A 24121-nucleotide genomic window follows, 5' to 3' on the forward strand; every position below is an offset into this window, starting at 1 on the left:
TGGTTTTGTCCATGAGTCTTTGCTATATGTTCCTTGACTTTCCCCTTCCCTTCCTTTTCCCCGCCCCCCCCCCCCTCCTTCCCTCTTGTCTCTATTGATTTCTTTTCCTTTCAGTGTTGCTGGTCTTTTTTTCCTTGCATCTTTGTACTGTTGGTTAGGTTCCACTTATAGGTGAGATCATATGGTATTTGTCTTTTGCCCCCTGGCTTATTTCGCTTAGCATAATGCTCTCCAGTTCCATCCATGCTGTCGCGAAGTTTAGTAGTTCTTTTTTCCTTTCTGCTGTGTAGTATTCCATTGTGTATATGTACCATCACTTTTTGATCCAGTCATCTACTGATGGGCATTTAGGTTGCTTCCAGTACTTGGCTATTGTAAATTGTGCTGCAATGAACATTGGGCTGCATAGGTTCTTTTGTATTGGCGTTTTGGTATTCTTAGGGTGTAGTCCCAGCAGGGGAATCACTGGATCAAAAGGCAGTTCCATTTTCAGCTTTTTGAGGAAATTCCACACTGCTTTCCACAATGGCTGCACCAGTCTGCATTCCCACCAACAGTGTACTAGGGTTCCCTTTTCTCCACAGCGTCGCCAGCACCTGTTGTTTGTTGATCTGTTTATGATGGCCATTCTGACTGGTGTGAAGTGGTACCTCATGGTGGTTTTGATCTGCATTTCTCTGATGGCTAGTGATGTTGAGCATCCTTTCAAATGCCTCTGGGCCCTCTGTATCTCCTCCTTGGAAAAGCGTCTGCCCAGGTCCTTTGCCCATTTTTTGATTGGATCGTTTGTCTTCTTGGAGTGGAGTCGAGTGAGTTCTTTATATATCTTGGAAATCAAACCTCTATCTGATGTATCATTAGTGAAAATATTTTCCCATATGGTTGGCTCCCTTTTCATTTTGCTGATGTTTTCTTTAGCCATGCAGAAGCTTCTTATTTTGATGAGGTCCCACTTGTTTCTTCTTTCCTTTATGTCCCTTGCTTTATGAGACATATCAGTGAAAAAATTGCTGCGTGGGATATCTGAGAGTTTCCTGCCAATGTTCTCCTCTAGGACTTTGATGGTGTTGCGACTTATATTTAAGTCTTTTATCCATCTTGAGTTTATTTTTGTGTATGGTGTTAGCTGATGATCCAATTTCAATTTTTTGCATGTAGCCGTCCAGCTCTCCCAACACCATTTGTTGAAGAGGCTATTATTGCTCCATTTTATGCTTCTGCCCCCTTTGTCAATATGATCGTATTGGAAGACCCATGGATTAATAAAACATTATTTAGCTTCCATGTCTGCATGTTTTTCAGTGTTCTTGTGATTGATTTCTAGTTTCATAGCATTGTGGTCAGAGAAGATGCTTGATATGATTCCAGTCATCTTAAATTTATTGAGACATGTTTTGTGTTCTAAGATGTGGTCTACCCTAGAAAACATTCCATGTGTACTTGAAAAGTATGTATATTCTGCTGCTTTGGGATGAAATGCTCTGAAGGTATCAATTAAATCCATTTGATTTAGTGTGTGTTTAAAGCTGCTGTCTCCCTGTTGATTTTCTTCCTGGAAGATCTGTCCATTGAAGTCAGTGGGGGGTTAGAATACCCGACTATGACTGTATTCCTGTTGATCTCTCCTTTTATGTCCATTAAGATTTATTCTACGTATTTAGGTCCTCCTATGTTGGGTACGTAAATGTTTACTGGGGTTATATCCTCTTGTTGGATTATTACCTTTATCATTATGTAGTGTCCTTCTTTGTCTCTTACTATAGTCTTGGTTTTAAAGCCTATTTTATTGGATATAAGTACTTCCACCCCAGATTTCTTTTTTCCATTTCTACAAAACATCTTTTTCCATCCCTTTACTTTTAGTGTATGCATATCTTTCAATCTGAGATGGGTCTTTTGGAGCAGCATATATATGGGTCTTGTTTTCTTATCCATTGAGCTACCCTTTGTTTTTTGTTTGGAGCATATAAGCCACTTACATTTAAGATGATTATTGACAGATACATATGAAGTGCCATTTTATTGTTAGACTGCCACTGTTTTGTTTCTTTTTCTCTTCTTTTTAAAGCAAGCCCTTTAACATTGGTTGCAGTACTGGTTTGGTGTTAACAAACTCCTTAACTTTTTCTTATCTGGGAAGCTCCTTATTTCTCCTTTGATTTTAAATGATAGCCTTGCTGGGTAAAGTAGCCATGATTGTAGGTAGGTGCTTTTCATCACCTTGAATATTTCATGCCACTGCCTCTGGACTGATGTGTTCCTGTTGAGTAGTCAAATGCCAGTCTAATTTGTGCTCCCTTGTAGGTAACTATTCACTTTTCTTTTGCAGCTTTCAGGATTCTCTCCTTGTCTATAAGCCTTGTCATTTTAATTATGATGTGTCTTGGTGTAAGCCTCTTTGGGTCCAGCACGTTTGGGACTCTCTGAGCTTCCTGAACTTCTGTGTCTTTTTCCTTCACCAGATTAGGAAAGTTTTCAGTTGTTATTTCTTCAAATAGGTTCTTGATCCCTTGCTTGTTATCTTCTGCTGGTATTCCCATGATGTGGATGTTGTTACGTCTCATGTTGTACAAAATGTTTTTTAAGCTTGCCTCACTTTTTAAAAATCTTTTTTCTATTTGCTGCTTTGCCTGGGTCTTTTTTTCTAACTTGTCTTCCACAATACTAATTCAAACCTCTGTTTCATTTAACCTACTGTTTATTCCTTCCAGTGAATTATTTATTTCAGATACTGCATTCTTTATTTCTGACTGGTCCTTCTTTATGGTTTCTATATCTTTTTTCATGCTGTTGCGTATGTTTATAATCTTACTCTAAACTCTCTATCTGATAAATTGCTTGTTTTTATTTCACCTAGTTGTTTTGGAGAATTCTCTTGTTCTTTCATTTGGGGTCTGTTTCTTCGTCTTCCCATTTCGGCTTGTTCTTTGCATTTTCCACCTTAGTTGTTAAACCACTCAAGCTGTAACAAGCAGCCTGGTGTAAACTTCACAGGATGGGGCAGAGTAATTCCGGTGGGTGGGGCTATTGCTTCCCCTCAGGTTGACACCATTTAGAGAGGAGTCCTCTGCCTGGGAAAGATGTCTTCTGCAGTATTCCGAAAGACTCAGCACAGGGATCCTGATGGCTGTTCCTTCAGTTCTCTCCCCTGAGCCACCAACCCCAGACTCTCCTCAAGTGTTTCTAGTCCACTCTGCCCTCCCTCTGTTGGAGCCCATTGTAAGTGGCTGCAAATGAAATTTTTTGCATTGCCCTTTAAGAGGCTCTCTGTATCTCTTCCCATCTCTCCCTGGCAGACACAAACCCACTGCTTTTCACAGCTGGATGTTATCTGGGTTCCTTTCTGGCTCTGGTGTTGTAGGTCAGAGAGCCCAGCTTGGGGCTTAGATCCCATACTTCTCAGGGCAACCCCCCAGCTGCTGAAATATCCTTCTGGAACTTTGCTGCCACCCATGAGAGCCCAGCCAGCACTCTCACGCCTCTTCTGTGCTCCCTACTAGTCATGTTGTGGCGAAGTGGTTTCTTCTGTCTGTCCCTGGTTATAAGGCTTCTCTCCAGCTAGTGTTCTGTTGGTTATTCTGGATGATTTCTCAACAATTTAGTTGTAATTTCAGATTGGTCCTGGGAAGAGTGTAGTGTAGTTCTACTTACTCCTTTGCCATCTTGAATCTCTCTCTATTTTGAATTTATTCAGTGTATGATATAAGATGATGGCCTAGTTTCATTTTTTGCATGTATTTGTCCAATTGAATAGAATGTCTTTACCCCATTGTATATTTTTGCCTCCTGTGTCAAACACTAACTGACTATAAAGACATGAGTTTATTTCTGGGCTTGCTATTTCATTCATCTATGTGGATGTTTTTATGCCTGTACTATGCTGCTTTGATTACTGTGGCTTTGTAGTATAGTTTGGTATCAGGTATTGTGATTCCTCTAACTTTTTTCTTCATTCTCAAGATCATTGTTGCTATTTGCGGTCTTTTGGGAGTCCATATAAATTTTTGGAATATTTTCTCTAGTTCTGTTGATACCTTGATAGTAATTGCATTGATTCTATAGATTCCTTGGGTAGTGTGTATATTTTAACAATGTTAATTTTTCCTATCCATGAGCACAGTATATCTTTTTCAGTTTCTTTCTTTAGTGTCTTCTAATTTTCTGAGTACAGGTCTTTTACATTCTTGGTTAAATTTATTGCTAGGTTTAGAAGGAATTGAGAATTGGTTTTCTTAATTTCCATTTCTTAGAGTTCACTTTGGTGTATAATAATGTAACTGATTTCTAGATATTTATTTTGTGTACTGCTACTTTATCAGTTCTAGTTGTTTTTTGGTGGAATGTTTAGGCTTCTCAATATACAGTATAATGTCATCTGCAGTTAATGATGATTTTACTTATTCTTTTCCAATTTGGATGTCTTTTATTTCTTCTTCTTGTCTGATTGCTGTGGCTGGGACTTCCAGTATTTTGTTGAATAAGAGTGGTGAAAGTAGACATTCCTGTCTTGTTGTTGACCTTAAATAAAACACTTGTAGTTTTTACCCATTGAGTATGATGTTGGCTGTGGGTATGTCATATATGGCGTTCATTATGTTGAGGTACATTTCCTCTATTAACATGTTCCTGAGAATTTTTTTAACCATAAGTTGGTGCTGGATTTTATCAAATGCTCTCTCTGCATCTATTGATATGATCATGTAGTTTTTTATCCTTCATTTTATGTGGTATATCATGTTTATTGATATGTGGATATTGTACCAACCTTGTGTCCTCAGAAAAAATTCCACTTGATCATGTTGTATGATCTTTTTAACATATTACTGGATTTGGTTTGCCGTCTATGTTTATCAGGGATATAGACCTCTAATTTTTTTTTCTTTATAGTGTCTTTACTTAGTTTTGGAATTAGAATAATGCTGGCCTTGTAAAATGAGCCTGGGGATCTTCCCTCTTCTTGAATTTTTTGGAATTGTTTGAGGATAGATGTTAATTCTTCTTTGAATGGCTGGTAAATTTCACCTGTTAGGCCATCCAGTCTAGGCCTTCTGTTTGTTGGGAGTTTCTTGATTCCTGCTTCAATCTCATTAGTTGTAATCATTCTATTCAGATTATCTGATCCTTCTTGATTCAGTTTTGGAAGATTGTATGTTTCTAGGAATTTATCCATTTTGTCCCAGTTATCTAATTTGTTGGCATATAGTTTATTAATGATATTTTCTTACAATCCTTTGTATTTCTTTTGTGCCAGTTGTTACTTCTCTTTTATTTCTGATTTTATTTATCCGGATCCTCTCCTTTTTTTTTTAATGAGTCTGGTTAAAGACTTAATCAATCTTGTTTATGTTTTCAAAGCACCAGCTCTTGGTTTCACTGATCTTTTGTATTTTTTTTCCCAAGACTCTGTTTTGTTTATTTCTGCTCTGATCTGTATTATTTCCTTTTTTCTACTCACTTTGGGCTTTGTTGAATTTTTTCAGTTATTCTTAAGTGTTTGAGATTTGCTTTGTTTTTTGAAATAAGCTAGTAATGCTATGAATTTCCCTGTTAGGACTGCTTTCACTCTGTCTCGCAGATTTTAGGTTTTTGTGTTCTGATTTTCATTTGTTTTAAGGTATCTTTTTATTTCTTCTTTGATCTCATTGTTAGCCCATTTATAATTTAGTAACATGTTATTTGGCCCCCAAGTCTTTGTTTCTTAGTTTTTTTAAAATTATAATTGATTTCTAGTTTTATACCACTATGTTCAGAGAAGATGCTTGTTACGATTTTAATCTTAAATTTATTGAGACTTGTTTTGTGTCATACCATGCAGTTTATCCTAGAGAAAGTATCAAGTGCATTTGAAAAGAATGTATATTCTGCTGCTTTGGGTGAGATGCTCTGAAGATATCAATTAAATCGATCTTGTCTAATTCATCATTTAAGGTCGCCATTTTCTTGTTGATTTTCTGTCTGGAAGATCTATTCATTGATGTCAATGGCGTGTTAAAATTCCCTGCTATGACTGTATTACTGTGAGTGTCTTTCTTTATATCATTCAAGATTTGCTTTACATATTTATGTACTCCTTTATTGAGTGCACAAATGTTTACAAGGGTTATGTCCTCTTGTTGGATTGCTCCCTTCATCATTGTGTAGTGTCCTTTGTCTCTTATTATAGCCTTTGTTTTAAAGTCTGTTTTGTTAGATGTAAGTATTGCTACCCCAGCTTTTTTTCATTTCCATTTGAATGATAAATCTTTCTTCATACCTTTCCTTTTTAGTCTGTATGTATCTTATTCTGAGGTGCGTCTCTTGTAGACAACATATATATGGGTCTTGTTTTCTTATCCATTCAGCTACCTGTGTCTTTTGATTGGCACATTTAAGCCGTTTACATTAAAGTGATTATTGATAGGACCTATTTATTGTCACTATATACTTTTAACTATGTTCCTCTGTTTTTTTCTTCTCCTTTTCTTCTCCCCATTGTTGTCCTTCTCTTCCCTCTTCTTCATGGGATCTTTTATTTTGTAATACTGGTTAGGTGAGAACAGATTCCTTTTGCTTTTTCATGTGTCGGAAGCTCTTTATATTTCTTTTTAAGTTTTAAATGATGGCCTGCTCAGTAAAGTAGCCTTGGTTTTAGGTCCATGCTTTTCATCATTTTGAATATTTCATGCCATTTGCATCTGGTCTGAAATGTTTCTTTTGAGAAATCAACTGACCATTGTGGGGGCTCCTTGTAGGTAACTAGTTTTCTTTCTCATGCAGCTTTTAAGATTCTCTCTTTGTTTTTAACTTTGAAAATTAAAAAAATGATGTGTCTTGGTTTGAGCCTCCTTGGGTCCATCTTGTTTGGGAGTCTGTGTGCTTTCTGGGTTGTGTGGCTTTTTTCTTCACCAGGTTATGGATGTTTTCACTCATTCATTTCTTCAAATAGGTTTTCAATCAGTCCCTTGCTCTCTCCTCTCCTCTGGTAGCCCTATTATGTGGGTGTTGTTATGTATCATGTGTACCAGAGGTCACTTAAACTATAATTATTCACTTATTTTTTTATTTTTGCTACTCTGATTGGGTGTTTTTTTCCTACCTTGTTTTCCAAATCACTGATATGATCCTCTGCTTCATTCAACCTAATTTTATTTCTTCCAGTGTATTCTTCATTTTAAATATTGTATTCTTCATTTATGATTGGTCCTTTTTTTATGGTTACTATGTTCTTTTCATATTGTTGAGCATCCTTATAACAATTACATTGAACTTTCTTTCTGATAAATTGCTTCATTTCATTTAGCTCTTTTTTGGAGAGATTTCTTCTGTTCTTTTATTTGTGACCTATTTCTTTGTCTCCCCATTGGCTGCCTTTTTGTGTTTGTTTCTATTTATTAGGTAGGTCTTCTATGACTCCCAGTGTTTGTGGGGTGGCCTTATATAGTAGGTGTTCCGTGGCCCAGTGGAGCAGTCTCTTTGATCATCTGAGTTGGGTGCTCAGGAATGTGTTTTGTGTGGGTTTTGTGGACCCTCTTGTTGTAATCAAGTCTTGATTACCGTTGGCCTATTCATGCCTGGATTGACCCTCAGGCTATCTGACAAGGAGATTGAACCCTGACTGTGGTATGTGTGCTGCTATGCAGGTGCTGACCATGTGAAACAGAGTTCCTCTTGGCATAGTTTGATGCCTGCGGAGATCTCCCTTTGAATAAACTAGTTGTGAAGCTTATTGGATCCTGCTCTGATGTTGTCTAAAGCTGGCCACTGGATGTTTTGGTTCTGGGAGTCTTGAGAGGGTCTCTGGTGCAGGCCAATGTCAGACCCGGTTTGTGACTGGCCCTTAGCAGTCTGTTTGGAGCTACAAGTAATCCATAATTTGTGGCTGCTTCTGTTGGGCCAGGATGTGCATGGGAAGTACAAAGATGTGCATAAAAGTTGTCTGTTACCAGCACCAGGTTTGGGGGCAGGTCAACCAAATTCCCAAGACTCCTTGATGAGATTCAGTGCCATCTGCCTCCATTTGCCAGCTACCTGTTAGGCTCAGTCACTTTAAGAGCCCCTGGGTGTACTCCTCAGCAGGGCATAAGCTTCACAGGGTGGATTGAGAGGGAGTCCAGAGTGTGGGACTATTACTTTCCCCCAAGCTGATGCCTCACTGAGCGGAGTGCTCCAACCAAGAAAGATAGTGTTTTCCGAATGGGTGAAAGACTCAGCTCAGGAATCCTGGCAGCTGTCCATTTAGCTTTCTCCCCAGAGCCACAAACCCAATATTCTAGTCTGCTCTGCCCTCTTTCCACTGAAGCCCAAGCTGAGTGGCTTTGAATGAAATTGTGTGTGTTGGCCCTTTTTCTCTAGCAGACTCCTGCCTCTCCCTGGCAGAAAGGAACTCCCCTGGTTTTCACAGCCAGACTTTATATGGGCACCTCTTTCCAGCTTTGGTTCTCTGGGATGGAGTGCCTAGCTTGGGGCTTAGATCCCATGCCTCTCAGGGAGAACCCCTTGCAGCTGAGCTATCCCTCTGGAGCCACAGCTGCCACTTGTACAAGTCGGGCCAACCCTGTTCATGTCTTCATCTTTCCTATCAGTCTTGATGTGGTTTCTTCTATAAATCCTTGGCTATAAGGCTTCTCTTCAGCTAATCTTCACTTAGTTATTCAAGATGATCATTCTATAATTTAATTGTAATTCCAGTTTTGTCCTGGGAGGAGTTGAGTGTAGCTTCCACCCACCCTGCTGCCATCTTGGATGGTGTTTCATTATTTAATTTTTAGTGAATTTATGAGGTTTGTATTCCCCAATTAGAAAACTGGATTTGAAAAGTATACTTGCACATTCTTATCTTTTCATTGTAGTATAATATTATCTTCCTGTAAGCATTTAGACGTTGATTTCAATCCATAAAATTCACATATTCAAAGCACAATAGGAATTTCATTATTTAGAAAATTGCTTTTATGTCAGTGACCTTTTAATATGCTTTAAAAATATTCTCTTACAGATCAGAGGGCTGATTTGGAATGGATCTTCACAGATAGTCCAAGAAGGCTTAAAAAGTGGCTTTCTTCATCCGCTTTCTGAAAAACAGAACAAGTGTAGTGAGCCCATTACTTTACCACTTGATACCTGCAATTTGTCAGAATTATGTGAAATGGCAAAGCATTTGCCTTCTCTGAATGAAGTGGAACTTCGGACATTACAATTGATGGAAAATGATATGTCTGTTACAGAACAGGATTTATTTTTACGGCTTGTTGAAAACAACTCTAGCTTTACAAAAATCATTACTTTAATGGGACAGAAATACCTTGTGCCACCAAAAAGCTGTTTTCTTTTGTCTGACATTTCTTGTATGTACCCACTTCTGAATTGTAAGTAATTATTATGTGTATTACTAGAAAAAGATAATTTTTCTTTGGCCTCAGAAATCAAAACCTTGTCTGAATAGGGTAAACACTGAATTTTCTCTGTAATTTTGCTTTCAAATTCAATTTTGAAATGTAGACTTTAGGTTTTTTTAAATCCTCATCAGAGATGTGTTTATTAATTTTTAGCAAGAGAGAGGAAGGGCAAGAGAGAGAAGTTATAAGACTGAAAGTTTATTTCATATAAAAAGTTTAAAAAATAAAGCAAAAAACCCTGAGGTTTGAAAGAACCGTATTAACGTTACTGTGAAGACTTTCAGGGCATTTAAAATTATTAGTATCCAGGCCCTGGCTGGGTATCTCAGTTGGTTAGAACATCGCCCTGATATACCAGGGTTGTGGGATTTGATCCCCAGTCAGGGCATGTACAAAAAGCAACCAATGAATGCATAACTAAGTGGAATGACAAATCAATGATTTTCTCTCTCTCCCCCCTCTCCCTACAAAATCAATTAATTAAAAAAAAAATCATTGGTGTCCACCTAAGTGAGTTGTAGTTATTTTCAGTAGTCTATGTAAAAATAGTGGTAGGTGAAATCATGTTAAAATCCCAGCAGTACTAAATTAAAGGGAAAATCTCTTAATATGTTTAGATAAGTTATTCTGTTTGAATAAATGCCACAAATTCTTTGTTGCATTGCATTATATTTATGTTTATAGTGAATGCTCTCCAGTTTTAAAGAACGTGTTTAGTTTTTAAAGTGATCACATGCAGAAGGTAGTCTCTAGAAGTGTGTTTTTGTTCTTAGGTGGGAAAACATATGATGTGATTGTGATAGATCCACCATGGCAGAACAAATCAGTTAAAAGAAGTAACAGGTAGGTATAAATAAGTTTTTTGTTAGATACATTTTTAAAGGCTATTGTTCTTTGTACATTTTATTTACATATGCTAACACATGTTTATGACAGTTTGTCTCAAACTATTAAACACTTTCTTTTTAAAATTTTAATTTCCTTAAGTAGATAATTCTCCTGAACTAGAACTATACAGAGATTGGCAAAAGTAGGTTTACAGTTGTGAGTAAGCAAAACAGAGTTTATTCTTGTGTTATTATTTATTAATCATTGTGTTATTTATTTGTATTAGAACTGTAAACCTACTTCTGCCCACCCCTGTATATAAGTAAAGAATGACTGAGGTTACTGACTGAACCAATTCAGGGATATTTCTGTAACAGCAAAGAGCAACATTTTACCCTTCTTTGATATCACATTCTAAAGTTTATAAACACTATGTGCCAAAATATAGATAGATTTCCTTAATAATCTGACCATTGCCCTAAGCTCTTGGAGGTGATCTATGTCATACCTAGTAGGATTGTCCTTGTGTAGTGTATGTGTGTGTGGGTAGGAGTGGGAGAGAATGGGCATCATTTGTTGAAAATACTGCTTTTTCTCCCTTGATTCTCATTATTACAGTTAAGTGTTAAATTCAAAAGAATCAGAGAATCCAATTTTGTAATATTCTTTGGTAATATGTAATTTTGTAATATTCTTTGGTAATGTGTTCTAGTGTTCTCCAAGAATTTCTTTTTAATTTTATTTTTTTATTGTTCAAATACATTTGTCTCCACCTTCCCTCCAAGAATTATTTTTAAAAATATATAGCTTAAATTTCATTTGCTTCGTTTTATTTTAATGAAAATTGATAGTGTTTTACATCTTATTCTTGAATACTCTGTAGAAGTTTTTTTTTAATCCTCACCTGAGGATATGTTCATTGATTTTAATTCATTTATTTTATTTTTCTGTATCCTTACCCAAGGACATGCTTATTGATTTTAAAGAGAGGGAAGGAAGAGAGAGAAACATCCATCTTTTGCCACTCCTATGGTCCGCGTGCAGACAGAACTCTCAACCTAGGCTTGTGCCCTGATTGGAAATGAACCTGGGACCTTTCGGTTTACCAGATGATGCTCCAACCAGCTGAGCCACACAAGCCAGGGGTATTCATTGATTTTATTCTTTTTAAAGATTTTATTTATTTATTTTTAGAGAGGGGGAAAGGGAGAAAGAGAGGGAGAGAGACATCAATTGGTTGCCTCTCGAATGCCTTCAACTGGGGACCTGGCTCGTGACACAGGTATGTGCCCTCACTGGGAATTAAACCAGTGACATTTCAGTTTGCAGGTCAGCACTAGATCCACTGAGCCACACCAGCCAGGACCTGTTCATTGATTTGAGAGATAGAGGAAAGGAGAGAGAGGGAGAAACATCGACGTGGCAGAGAACCATCAATCAGTTTCTTCCTTTACACATCTTGACTGGCGATTGAATACCAAACCTAGGTATGTGCTCCGACCTGAAATTGAATCTGCAACCTTTTGGTATATGGGATGATGCTCCAACAAACTGAGCCACCTGACCAGGGTACTTAGTAGAAGTTTTAAAAAACTAAACAAGTATTTGATCTTGTTACAGCATTTTTGAGGGACAGATTTTTATAATTCTGAATAATAGATTCCTTTGTTTAAAGCATTTTATGATAGCCTGGACTGGTGTTGGTCAGTTGGTTGGGTATCATCTCACAATGTGAAAGGCCACTGTTTGATTCTTGATCATGGCACATACCTGGGTTGCAGGTTGTCCCCAGTAGAGCATGTGCGAGAGGCAACGGATTGGTGATTCTCTCTCACATAGATGTTTCCCTCTCTTTCTCCCTCCCTTCCCCTCTCTCTAAATTAAATAAATAAATATATAAATATATAAATAAATATTTTTAAAAATAAAGCATTTTATGATAGTTTTACACAGTGCATTTTCAAGCGTTTGGTTTTCCTTCCCATTTATCTTGTAGATTTATAATTCTGATCTCTTCATTGTGACAGTTTGCTTTATTGTTTCTTTACATTAACTTTTTTTTTTTATTGTTCAAATACATTTGTCTCCATTTTCCCGCCACCATTCTCCCCTGGCACACCCACGCCCACCTCCCACCTGCAATCCTTCCCCACTTTGGCTTTGTCTGTGGGTCCTTTATACATGTTCCTTGATTCGACCCTTCCCCTTCTTTTCCCTGTTACCCCCCTCCCTCCTTCCCTCTCATTACTGTCGGTTTCTTTTTTATTTCAATGTTACTGGTTATATTTTTTCTTCTTCGTTCAGTTTATTAATTAGGTTCCACTTACAGGTGAGATCATATAGTATTTGTCTTTCACTTTCACCCTTTGGCTTATTTCGCTTAGCGTAATGCCCTCCAATTCCATCCATGCCATCACAAAGAAAAGTAGCTCTCCTTTTCTTTCTGCTGTGAAGTATTCCATTGTGTAAATGTGCCCTAGTTTTTTGACCCACTCATTTACTGATGAGCACTTAGGTTGCTTCCAGCACTTGGCTATTGTAAATTGTGCTGCTAGGAACATTGGGGTGCATAGGTTCTTTTGAACTGGCGTTTTGGGATTCTTAGGGTATAGTCCCAGCAGGACTGGATTACACTGGATCAAAAGGCAGTTCCATTTTCAGCTTTTTGAGGAAATTCCACACTGCTTTCCACAGTGGCTGCACCAGTCTGCATTCCCACCAACAGTGGACTATGGTTCCCTTTTCTCCACAACCTCTTCAGCACTCTTGTTTGTGATTTGTTAATGATGGACATTCTGACCAGTTTGAAGTGCTATCTCATTGTGGTTTTAATTTACCTTTCTCTGATGGCTAGTGATGCTGAGCATCTTTTCGTATATCTCTCGCCCTATGTATGTCCTCCTTGGAGAAGTGTCTGTTGAGATCCTTTGTCCATTTTTAATTGGATTGTTTGTCTTCCTGGAGTAGAGTCATATGAATGCTTTATATACTTTTTGACATCAAACCCTTGTCCGATATATCATTGGCAAATATATTTTCCCATACAGTTGGTACCCTTTTCATTTTGCTGATGTTTTCTTTAGCTGTGCAGAAGCTTTTTATTTTGATTAAGTCCCATTTGTTTATTCTTTCCTTTATGTCTCTTGCTCTAAGGCACATATTGGTGAAAGTATTGGTGCGTGGAATATCTGAGTTTCCTGGCTATCTTCTCTGGGACTTTTATGGTGTTGCAACTTATATTTAAGTCTTTTATCCATTTGGAGTTTATTTTTGTGTATGGTGTAAGCTGGTGGTCGAATTTCAATTTTTTGCATGAGGCTGTCCAGATCTTCCAACACCCTTTTTTGAAGAGGGTATTTTTACTCCATTTTATGCTTCTACCTTCTTTGTCAAATATTAATTGACCATAGAGACATGGGTTTATTTCTGGGCTCTCTATTCTGTTCCATTGATTAATGTGTCTGTTCTTATGCCAGTGCCAGACTATTTAGATTATGTGACCTTGTAATATAGTTTGATGTCATCTTTGTGATCCCTCCTACTTTGTCCTTCTTCCTCAAAATTGTTGCGGCTATTCAGGTTCGTTTATGGTTCCATATAAATTTTTGAAATGTTCTATGTCTGTGAAATATGTCAGTGGTATTTTAATAGGCATTGCGTTGAATCTATAAATTGCTTTGGTATTATGGACATATTGATGATGTTAATTCTTCCGATCTGTGAACATGGAATATGCTTCCATTTATTTGTGTCTTCCTTAATATCTTCAGTGTTTCGTAGTTTCCTGAGTACAGGTATTTTACCTCCTCGGTTAAGTTTATTCCTAGGTACTTTCTTTTCCTGTTGCTATAGTAAATGGGATCTTTTTCTTGATTTCTGATTCTGATATTTCAATGTTGGTGTACAAAAATGCCTTCAATTTCTGAATTTGACTTTGTATCCCACTGATTTGCCAAAATCACTTATTAGGTAGCTTAGTTTTTTGGTGGAGTCTATGGGGCTTTCTGTACACTATCATGTCATTTGCAATGAAAACAGTGTTACTTCCTCCTTTCCAATTTGCATGCCTTTTATTTCTTTTTCTTGTCTGATCACTGTGGCTAGGTTTTCCAATACTATGTTGAATAGAACATTCTTGTCTTGTTCCCAGTCTTAGTGGGAAAGCTTTTAGTTTTCGCCTATGGAGTATGATGTTGGCTGTAGGCTTTTCATATATGGCCTTTATTATGTTGAGGTATGCCCCCTTTATTCCCACTTTTCTGAGTGTTTTTATCATAAACGGGTGCTGTACCTTATCAAATGCTTTTTTTGCATCTATTGATATGATCATGTGATTTTTGTTTTCCTTTTGTTCATGTGATGTATTATGTTTATTGATTTGTGAATATTGAACCATCCTTGCATCCCTGGGATGAATCCCACTTGATCATGGTGGGTGATCTTTTAAACGTATTACTGGATGCAGTTTGCCAATATTTTGTTCAGGATTTTAGCATCTATGTTCATCAGCGACATTGGCCTCTAGTTTTCTTTGTTGTGTCTTTTTCTGTTTTTTGGATTAGGATGATGCTGTCCTCATAAAAAGAGTTAGGGAGCCTTTCCTCTTCTTGGACACTTTGGAATAGTCTGAGAAGGACAGGGGTTAGCTATTCCTTCAATGTTTTGTAGAATTCTCTTGTGAAAGCATCCGGTCCAGGGTTTTTGTGTGTCGGAAGTTTTTTGATTACTGCTTCAGTTTCATCAGCTGTTATCGGTCTGTTCAGGCTTTCTGCCTCTTCTTCATTCAGTGTTGGAAGATTATATTTTTCTAGAAGTTTTCCCGTTTCATCAAAGTTTTCAAATTTCTTGGCATATAATTGTTCATAGTAATTTCTTACAATACTTTATATTTCTGTGGTATCAGTTGTTATTTCTTCTCTTTCATTTCTCATATTTATTTGGATCCTCTTCTTTTTTTTTTCTTGATGAGTTTCTTTAAAGGCTCGTGTATCTTGTTTATCTTTCAAAGAACCAGCTCCTTTGTTGATCCTTCAGATTGTTCTTTTAGTGTCTATGTCATTCAGTTCTGCTCTGTTCTTATTTCCTTCCTTCTACTTGCTCTGGGCTTTGTTTGTTGTCATTTCTCCATTTCTTGAAGCTGTAGGGTTAGGTCGTTTATTTGAAATATTTCTGTCTTTTTTGAGGTTGGCCTTTATTGCTATGAACTTCCCTTTCAGGACTGCCTTCACTGTGTCCCATAGGTTTTGGACTGTTGTGTGTTCATTTTCATTTGCTTCCAGAAACTTTTTGATTCCTTCTTTGATATCACTATTGACTCATTCATTGTTTAGTAACATGCTATTCAGTCTCCAAGAATTTGAAAGTTTTTCAGTTTTTTCTTTGAGTTTCGTTTCTAGGTTCAAGCTCTTGTGGTCTGAGAAAATGCTCGTTATGATTTCTATTTTCTTGAATTTGTTGAGACTTGTTTTATGTCCTGTTATGTTACCTATCTTTGAAAACCTTCCGTGTGCATTTGAAAAGAATGTGTATTTTCCTTGTTGGGATGAAAGGTTCTATATATGTCCGTTAAGTCCAGCTGATCTATTGCATTGTTGAATTCTACAATATCCCTGTTTTTGGAAAGTTTTGTTTGGAAGGTCTATCCATTGTTGATAGTGGGGTGTTAAAATCCCCTACTATCAGTGTGTCACTGTCTATATCTTTCTTGAAGTCCTCCTGGAGTTTCCTGATATATTTGGGTGCTCTTATGTTAGGTGCATATAGGTTGACAATATTCATGTCTTCCTGATGGATTCTTCCTTTGAGTATTATGAAATGTCCTTCTGGGTCTCTTTTTATGGCCTTTGTTTTGAAATCTATCATGTGTGATATAAGTATGAGTATCCCTGCTTTTTTTTCCTGTCCATTTGCTTGGAATATTTTTTCCCATCGCTTTATGTTTAGTCTGTGTAGGTCCTTTGTTCTGAGGTGGATCTCTTGTAGGCAGCATATGTGCAGGTCATGTTTTCTTATCCATTCAGCTACCGTATGTCCTTTGATTGAAGCGTTTAATCCACTTACATTTAAAGTTATTATAGATAGTAGTTATTAATTTTTCCTTTTTGTATCTGTATTTCTGTCTTTCTCACTCTTTTTCTGCATCTTCTTAAAGCACTCCCTTTAGCATATCTTGCAGTGCTGGTTTGGCAGAAGTGTATTCTTTCAGCCATCTTTTGTCTGGGAAATTCATTATTTCTCCTTCCATTTTAGTTGAGAGCCTTGCTGGGTAGAGCAGTCTTGATTGCAGGCCTTTGCTTTTCATTATTTGGAATATTTCTTGCCTTTTCCTTCTGGCTTTTAGGGTCTCCCTTGAGAATTCAGCTGATAGTTATATTGGGGCCCCCTTGTACATTACTTCCTGTTTCTCCCTTGCTGCCTTAAGGATTCTTTCTTTATCTTTGATATTTGTCATTTTAATGATGATGTGTCTTGGAGTGGGCCTCATTGGGTTCCTCTTGAATGGGACTCTCTGTGCTTCCTGGAGTTGTGTGTCTTTTTCTCTCCTCCAATTAGGAAAGTTTTCCATCATTACTTTTTTCAAATAGGTTCTCTATCCCTTCCTCATCCTCTTCTCCTTCTGGTATCCCTGTTATATGGATATTATTATGTTTCAGGTTGTCCTTCATTTCCCTAAATGCCTCTTCAGTATTTTTGTGTCTGTTTTCATTCTCTTTCTCTTTCTGGGAGTTTTTTCCTACCTTGTTCTCCAGCTCAGTGATCGACCCTGTGCTTCATCTGTACTGCTTTTGTTTCCTTCTACTGTGTTCTTCAATTCAGAAATTGTATTCTTCATTTCCTCTTGCCTCTTGATAATTTCTATGTCCTTTTTCATGCTGATATAGTTTGCAGTAAGTTTTTCATAGTTTCCCTGTGTTTTTTTGCAATTCTCTCTGAGATCACTGAGCTCATTGAACTTCCTTAGAACCATTGTTTGGAACTCAATATCTGATAATGCACTTGTCTCTATTTCTCTTAGTTCTCTTTCTGGGGATTCCTCTTTTCCCTTTGATTGCGAGGTGTTTGTTTGTCTTCCCATTATTTGTGAGACTCTTTGTTTTGGCTTCTGCAGATAAAATTGATCTGTTTTGACTTCCTGACTTGTGGTGTGAACTGTTATGGTAGGAGACTGCTGTTTTTTCTTTCTGGATCTGCCTTTGATGATGTTGGATATTGACCCTGTCTGACGTTTGGTAGTCTGTTCGAGACTTCCAGGAATGTATTGTCTGTTGGTGTCTCATTCCATTGTTAATCTAGTCCCTCTGCATTCAGTCGTCTGACTTAGGCACCATAGGGTGGGTCAGAGTCTCTTCTGGGTCGGAGTTATTGGGTCCTCTCACATTGCTGCCACTCAGGGCAGTGGTCTGCCTGAGCCAGATGGCTGCTGCCATATGGGGGAGGAGTCAGCACCAGGATCCCGCGTGCTACTCTCTCAGTTCTCTCCTGAAAGCCTCCATCTCCAGTCTCTCCTCAAGTCCTTTTAGATCACTCTGCACCCCTTTTAACCTGGGATCTACCATCTGTGACTGCCACTCTGTACTTAGCAGTGAGTCTTAAGCACCACCGAGCCAGGGCAGAGTCTCTCCTAGGGGCAGGGTATTGTGTCTTCTCACGCAGCTGCTACTCCGGGGAGTGGTCTGCTTGAGCAAGATGGTTGCTGCCATCTGGGGGATGAGTCAGCACTGGGATCCCACTATCTATTCCCTCAGTTCTCTCTCCAAAGACTCCTTCCCCAGTCTTTTCTCAGGCATGTGTAGCCCACTCTGCCACCTGAGTTTGCCGGAGACCAGGGTAAGTGGCTGCAAATGAAAATTTATGCATTGATCTTTTAAACAGCTCTTTGTGTCTCCAGCTGCCTGTCTCTGGCAGAGAGTAATCCTAGTGCCTCTTGTAGCTGGCTGTTACCTGTGTCCTCTTTGGGCTCTGGTGTTGTAGGCTGGAGATCCCCGCTTATGGTTTAGACCCCACACTTCTCAGGGGAATCCAACTGCCCGTTTCAATATCCCTCGGGTGCTGCCGCCTGTGGGCACCCAGTCCACCTTCTCGAGACTGTACTGCACTTCTTACTGGTCAGGTTGTGCTAAAGCAGATTCTTCTATCTGTCCGACGTTATAAGGCTCCTCTCCCGTTATTGTTCAGTTATTTGTTCCAGGTGATTTTTCCACAATTGGGTTGTAATTCCAGACTGGTCCTGGGAGGAGGTCAGTGTGACTCCACTTGTCTGCCATCTTTCCTTCACCTCCTTACATTAACTTTTGATTTAAAAACATTCCAAACTTTGAGAAATGTTTAAAGAATAGTACATGAATATCAAATTACTTTTACCCTTATTTACCCGTTATTAATATTTTACCACATTTGTGTGCATTATGTCTCTGTCCATGTTTCTGGTTTTTTATCTGATTTTGCAGATGTAATTTCACATAAAATTTTTTTAGCATTCTTTCCATGATAAAAAAGGGCACTCTCCTACATAACTTTCTGTACCGTTTTCAATCCCGTGAAAGTTAATATTTATTATTTCTATAGGTTTCTCTTATTATTCTCCAACTTTTCCTAGTGGTTGTTTAATATTCTGCTCTTTAGATCAAAGATCTGATCAAGAAACACTCATTGCATTTGATCTTCAAAATTTTTAATTTTTTAAATGTAGAACAGTCTCCCAGCAATTTTTTTTTTTTAAATCTTTAGGACATTGACTCTTTTTAAAAAACATTGTAATGTTTTTATTACAGCTTTGACAAATGTATTACAAAGACACAATCTGACTAAAAAATATGTGACCTATACTCCAAAAATTATAAAATATTTTTGAGAAAAATTAAAGTGTTTAAAAATTTATTTAGAATTATATTTGACATACAATATTATAATACTTTCACGTGAGGAATATAGTGATTAGACAGTCATATGCCTTATGTTGTGATCACCCCAATAAGTCTGGTACCCATCTGGCATCATACCTTGTTATTACAGTATTACTGAATATATTCGCTAAGCAAGGAGAATCTCAATAAGAGAGGATGCCACATATATAAACTGTAAGACTGAATATATAAAAAATGTCTTTTTTTCTCCTTGAATTTTCTAGGTTTTGTACAATCTCAAAATAATCTCAGAAGAGATTTTATTTCTGGTGAAAATAGACAAGATGAATCTGTAATTTAAATGGAAATGCAAAGGGCCAAAAATGGCCAGTGCAATAAAAAAATTTTAATTTAAGTATACTTGGTATATAATCTTATATTGGTTATGTTAGTTTCAGGTGTACAACATTGTGATTAGGCACTTTTAACCTTACATTGTGATCACCGTGATAATTCTAATGATCATCTGTCACCATGCAAACTTTCACAATATTATTGACTATATTCCCTTTTCCTTTTCACTCGTCCTCCCATCTCCTGCCTTTTGGTAATCATCTCTTCTTTTGGTCTCTGTTTCTATGAGCCTTTTTGCATTGTCTTGTTTGTTTTGGTTTTTTAGGTTCCACATATAAATGAAACAATATGATATTTGCCTTTCTCTGTGTTATTTCACTTAGCAAAATACTCTTTAGATCCCTTCATGATGTTGCAAATGGCAAGATTTCATTCTTTTTTATTCCTGTATATATTCCATTGTGTATGTGTATATTACATCTTTATCCACTCATCTGTCAGTGGACACCTATGTTGCTTCCATGTCTTGGCTACTGTCAATAATGCTGCAGTGAAATAGGGGAACACATACCTGTTCAAATTAGTGTTCTCATTTTCTTTGTGTAAGTAACGCAAAGTAGAATTGCTGTGTTGTATGGAATATCTGTTTTTAGTTTTCTTAAGGAATCTCTATACTGTTTTCCATAGGAACTGTACCAGTTTACAGTCCCAGCAAAAGGGTTCCCTTTTCTCCACATCTTCACCAATACTTGTTATTTGTTGACTTTTTGATAATAGCCCTTCTGACAGGTGTGAGGTGTTATTTCATTGTGGTTTTGATTTGCATTTGCCTGATGGTTAGTAATGTTGAGCATCTTTTCATATGTCTGTTGGCTATCTGTATGTCTTCTTTGGAAAAATGTTTTTTCTTGTCCTTTGCCCATTTTTGTATCAGATTGTTTATTTTTTATTATCAAATTGTATGAGTTTCTTATGTATTTTAGATATCAACCCAGATCAGATATATCATTTGTGATTATATTCTTTCAGTAGGTTTATTTTTCTTTTGTTGAAGGTTTCTTTCACGTGAAGAAGCTTTTTAGTTTGATAAAGTCCCATTTGTTTATTTTTGCTTTTGTTTCCCTTGTTCAAGAGGATATATCCAAAAAGGTATTACTCAGACTGATGTCAAATCATTTGCTTCCTATGTTTTATTCTAGGACTTTCATGATTTCAAGCCTTACATTTAAGTCCTTAACCCATTTTGAGTTTATTTTGAGTTTATTTTTGTAGCCAATGAAATTTTGAAGGCATCTGTCAAAGTTGAAAGACTTACGCTACCAATTCTAAGACCAATTAAAAAAGCTACAATAGCTAAGATTGCATTCTTATGGCAAGATAAACAAGTGGAACAATGACATATGATAGAAAGCAGAAACAAATTCTCACATGTACAACATTGTAGTTAGACAATCACATACTCTACGAAATGTTCCCCCTGATATTTTCAGTATTCAACTGTCACTGTGCATAGTTTTACAGTATTATTGACTATATTTTCTGTGCTGTACTTTACAGCCCCATGACTATTGTGTAACTGCCAATCTGTAATTCTCAGTCCCTTCACCTTTTTCACCCAATCCCCTGAACTCCCTCCACTCTGGCAACCATCAGTCTGTTCCCTGTATCTATGTGTCTGTTTCGTTCATTTATATGGTTCTTTAGATTCCACATATAAGTGAAATCATATGGTATTTGTCTTTCTTTTCAGCACTGACTTTTTTTAAGTGTCTATGCCCCTTGTTTGTAGGTATCCCACAATTTGGAATTCTCTGATTATTTTTTCATGATTAGATTCAGACTAAACCTTCTGGGAAGGATATTACATAGCTGATGTTGCATACTTTCTTTTTTTAAATTATATTTTACTGATTATGTTATTACAGTTGTCTCAATTTTTCCCCCTTTGCCACCTTCCACCCAGCACCCTCCACTCCCTCTGGTAATCCCCACACCATTGTTCATGCATGTTGGTTCTTTGGCTACTCCATTTACTATTCTGTACTTTACATCCCCGTGGCTATTCTGGAACTATATATTTATTTGTACTTCTTAAACCCCTCACTTCTTCATCTGTTTCACCAACCCCCCTCCCATCTGGCAGCCGCCAAAATGCTCTCTGTGTCCATGATTCTATTCTCTTGTTTGCTTAGTTTGTTTTTTAGACTCAATTATTGATAGATACGTATTTATTGCCACTTTATTGTTTATGGTTTTGGTCTTCTTTTTCTTAGATAAGTCCCTTTAACATTTCACATAACAATGGTTTGGTGATGATGAAATCCTTTAGATTTTTCTTCTTTGGGAAGCTCTTTCTCTGCCCTTCAATTCTAAATGATAGCTTTGCTGGGTAGAGTAATCTTGGTCGTAGGTCCCTGCTTTTTATGCCTCTGAATATTTCTTGCCAATCCCTTCTAGCCTGCAAGTTTCTTTTGAGAAATCAGTTGACAGTCTTATGGGAATTCCTCTGTAGGTAACTAACTTCTTTTCTTGCTACTTTTAATATTCTCTCTTTATCTCTTTGGCCTCTGAATTATGATGTATCTTGGAGTGGACCTCTTTGCATCCATCATAACTGGTACTGTCTGTGCTTCCTGTACTTGTATGTCTATTTCCTTCACCAAATACGGGAAGTTTTCTTTCATTATTTTTTCAAATAGATTTCCAATTTCTTGCTCTTTCTCTTCTCCTTCTGGCACCCCTATGATGTGAATGTTGGACTTCTTGAAGTTGTCCCAGAGGCTGTTTATACTATCGTCATTTTCTTGGATTCTTTTTTCTTCTTATTGTTCTGATTGGTTGTTTTTTGCTTCCCTTATGTTCCAAATCTTTGATTTGATTCTCCGCTTCATCCACTCTACTGTTGTTTCCCTGTAAATTGTTATTTCAATTAGTGTATCTTTCGTTTGTGACTGGATCTCTTTTTTACACTGTTGAGGTCCTCACTAAGTTCCTTGAGCATCCTTATAACCAGTGTTTTGAACTCTGCCTCTGCGAGTTTGCTTGTCTCCAGTTTGTTTAGCTCTTTTTCTGGAGTTTTGATCTGTTTTTTTATTTGGGCCATGTTTCTTTGTCTTCTCATTTTGGTAGCCTTTCTGTGTTTGTTTCTATATATTAGGTAGAGCTTCTTTGACTCCATGTCTTGATAGTATTGCCTAATGTAGTAGCTATCCTGTAGGGTCCAGTGGCACAGCCCCCTGCAACCCCCATTATCTGGGCTGGGCATGTGGGGTGTGCCTTTTTGTGGGCTGAGTACACACTCCTGTTGTAGTTGAGCCTTGATTGCTGTTAGCAGGGTAATGGGAGGGATTTACTCAAGCCACACAGCTACAATGATTGTCTGTGACCACCAGTCTCCTCCCTCTGTGGAGGATCAGCTGTGCAGATGCTGGACGGTGGTACTCTGACATGGTCTGTAGCTCTCCACTGGGTATGTAGGCTCTGAGGTTTCCTGGGTGGTGCCGGCCAAGGTCAGCCCCCACCTGTGTTTTGCGTGGGGTCACCCTGCCTGAGTTATAAAGCAATCTGAGATGGCTGCTACTTGTCCTGGGCTTGGAAATTCCCAGGTGAAGCTAAGCTGTAAATCTAGGCTAGCTGCTGCTAGTAATGGGTCTGGGGCCACTTAGCAAGAGGTATGGGGACTAAGGATTCGCTGAGGCTTGTTTGTTTGTTTGAGAGGATTTAGGAAGTTGTGAAGCATGAGCCCAGACCAGCTATTTATATTGAAAAGCAGCTTTGGTGGGACAGTGAGTTGCATGGGACTGAGTCTCTGGGGAATCTCTGGGGTGGGACAAAGAGTGTTAGCCAGGCTGATGGAGTCTCAGATATGACCAGCCTGCCAGCTCTGTGACTCTTTTTGGGGAGACTTCAGAAAAGGGACAATGGCCTCTGCCTGCTTTCCTTTCTGGGAGAAAGCTGTCACTCAGCTCTTGCCTTGATGCCAGACACTTCAGTTCCTCCCTGTATGCCACTGGTGCTTTTTAAGCTGCTACCCTGGTGCTGGAGCACAGAGGGAGTGAGCCTGAATAAGTCCCTGTATGGGATCTTTAAGAGGAACTGCTTGGGACTTCAGAAGTTTCTTCTACTAACTCAATCCCTGCTGGTTTTTGCAGCCAGAAGTAATGGGGACTTATGTTCCTGGCATTGGAACCCTGGGCTGGGCGGCCTCATTTGGGCTGCGACTCCTTACCCCTGAGATATCCTTCTTGAATTTTTTCCACCACATGTTATTGTGGGACCAGCTTGTTCTGCATCTCTACCTCTCCTACCACTCTGGTTGGCTATTGTTTTTTAATTCCATAGTTGCCAGACTTCCATTTAACTAGACTTCTGATGGTTATGAGTGATGGTTGTTCTATATTTTAGTTGTAATCTTGATGTGGTTGTGCGAGGAGGTGAGCCGTGTTTACATATGCCACTGTCTTGACCAGAAGTCCCCATACTTTGTATTACAACACGAAGATGGACTTTGTGGTTTTCAGGAGATTACAACTAGAAAATGAAGTGTGACTCTTTATTGCTTCTCCTTCAAAAATCAACCCAATTATATAAAATTAAGGCAATTAAGAAATCTGCATTAATGGAGGCCACTAAGCTTCAAGTTTTTGACCTATGTTCTTTGTACTGTGGCAAACTTAGTCTTTTAAAATCATCATTTTGATTATTAAAAATGGTAGTCTACTG

The 24121-nt window shown here is 37.9% G+C and overlaps 1 protein-coding gene across 2 annotated transcripts in view; it reads left to right on the top strand.

Annotated features, from left to right (window-relative positions):
* METTL4 (methyltransferase 4, N6-adenosine) overlaps nucleotides 1-24121 on the top strand; it is a 54870-nt gene that overhangs the window by 18453 nt on the left and 12296 nt on the right. For both annotated transcript variants that reach the window (XM_054583415.1, XM_054583417.1), the window contains exons 4-5: nucleotides 8975-9344; nucleotides 10148-10217. In XM_054583415.1, the coding sequence (XP_054439390.1) occupies nucleotides 8975-9344; nucleotides 10148-10217 (440 nt within the window). The remainder of the gene's footprint in view (nucleotides 1-8974; nucleotides 9345-10147; nucleotides 10218-24121) is intronic.

This window comes from Pteronotus mesoamericanus, unplaced genomic scaffold (assembly GCF_021234165.1).
Source record: "Pteronotus mesoamericanus isolate MK-2021 breed Mesoamerican mustached bat unplaced genomic scaffold, CSHL_Meso_final contig_74, whole genome shotgun sequence".
NCBI classification, from domain to species: Eukaryota; Metazoa; Chordata; class Mammalia; order Chiroptera; family Mormoopidae; genus Pteronotus; species Pteronotus mesoamericanus.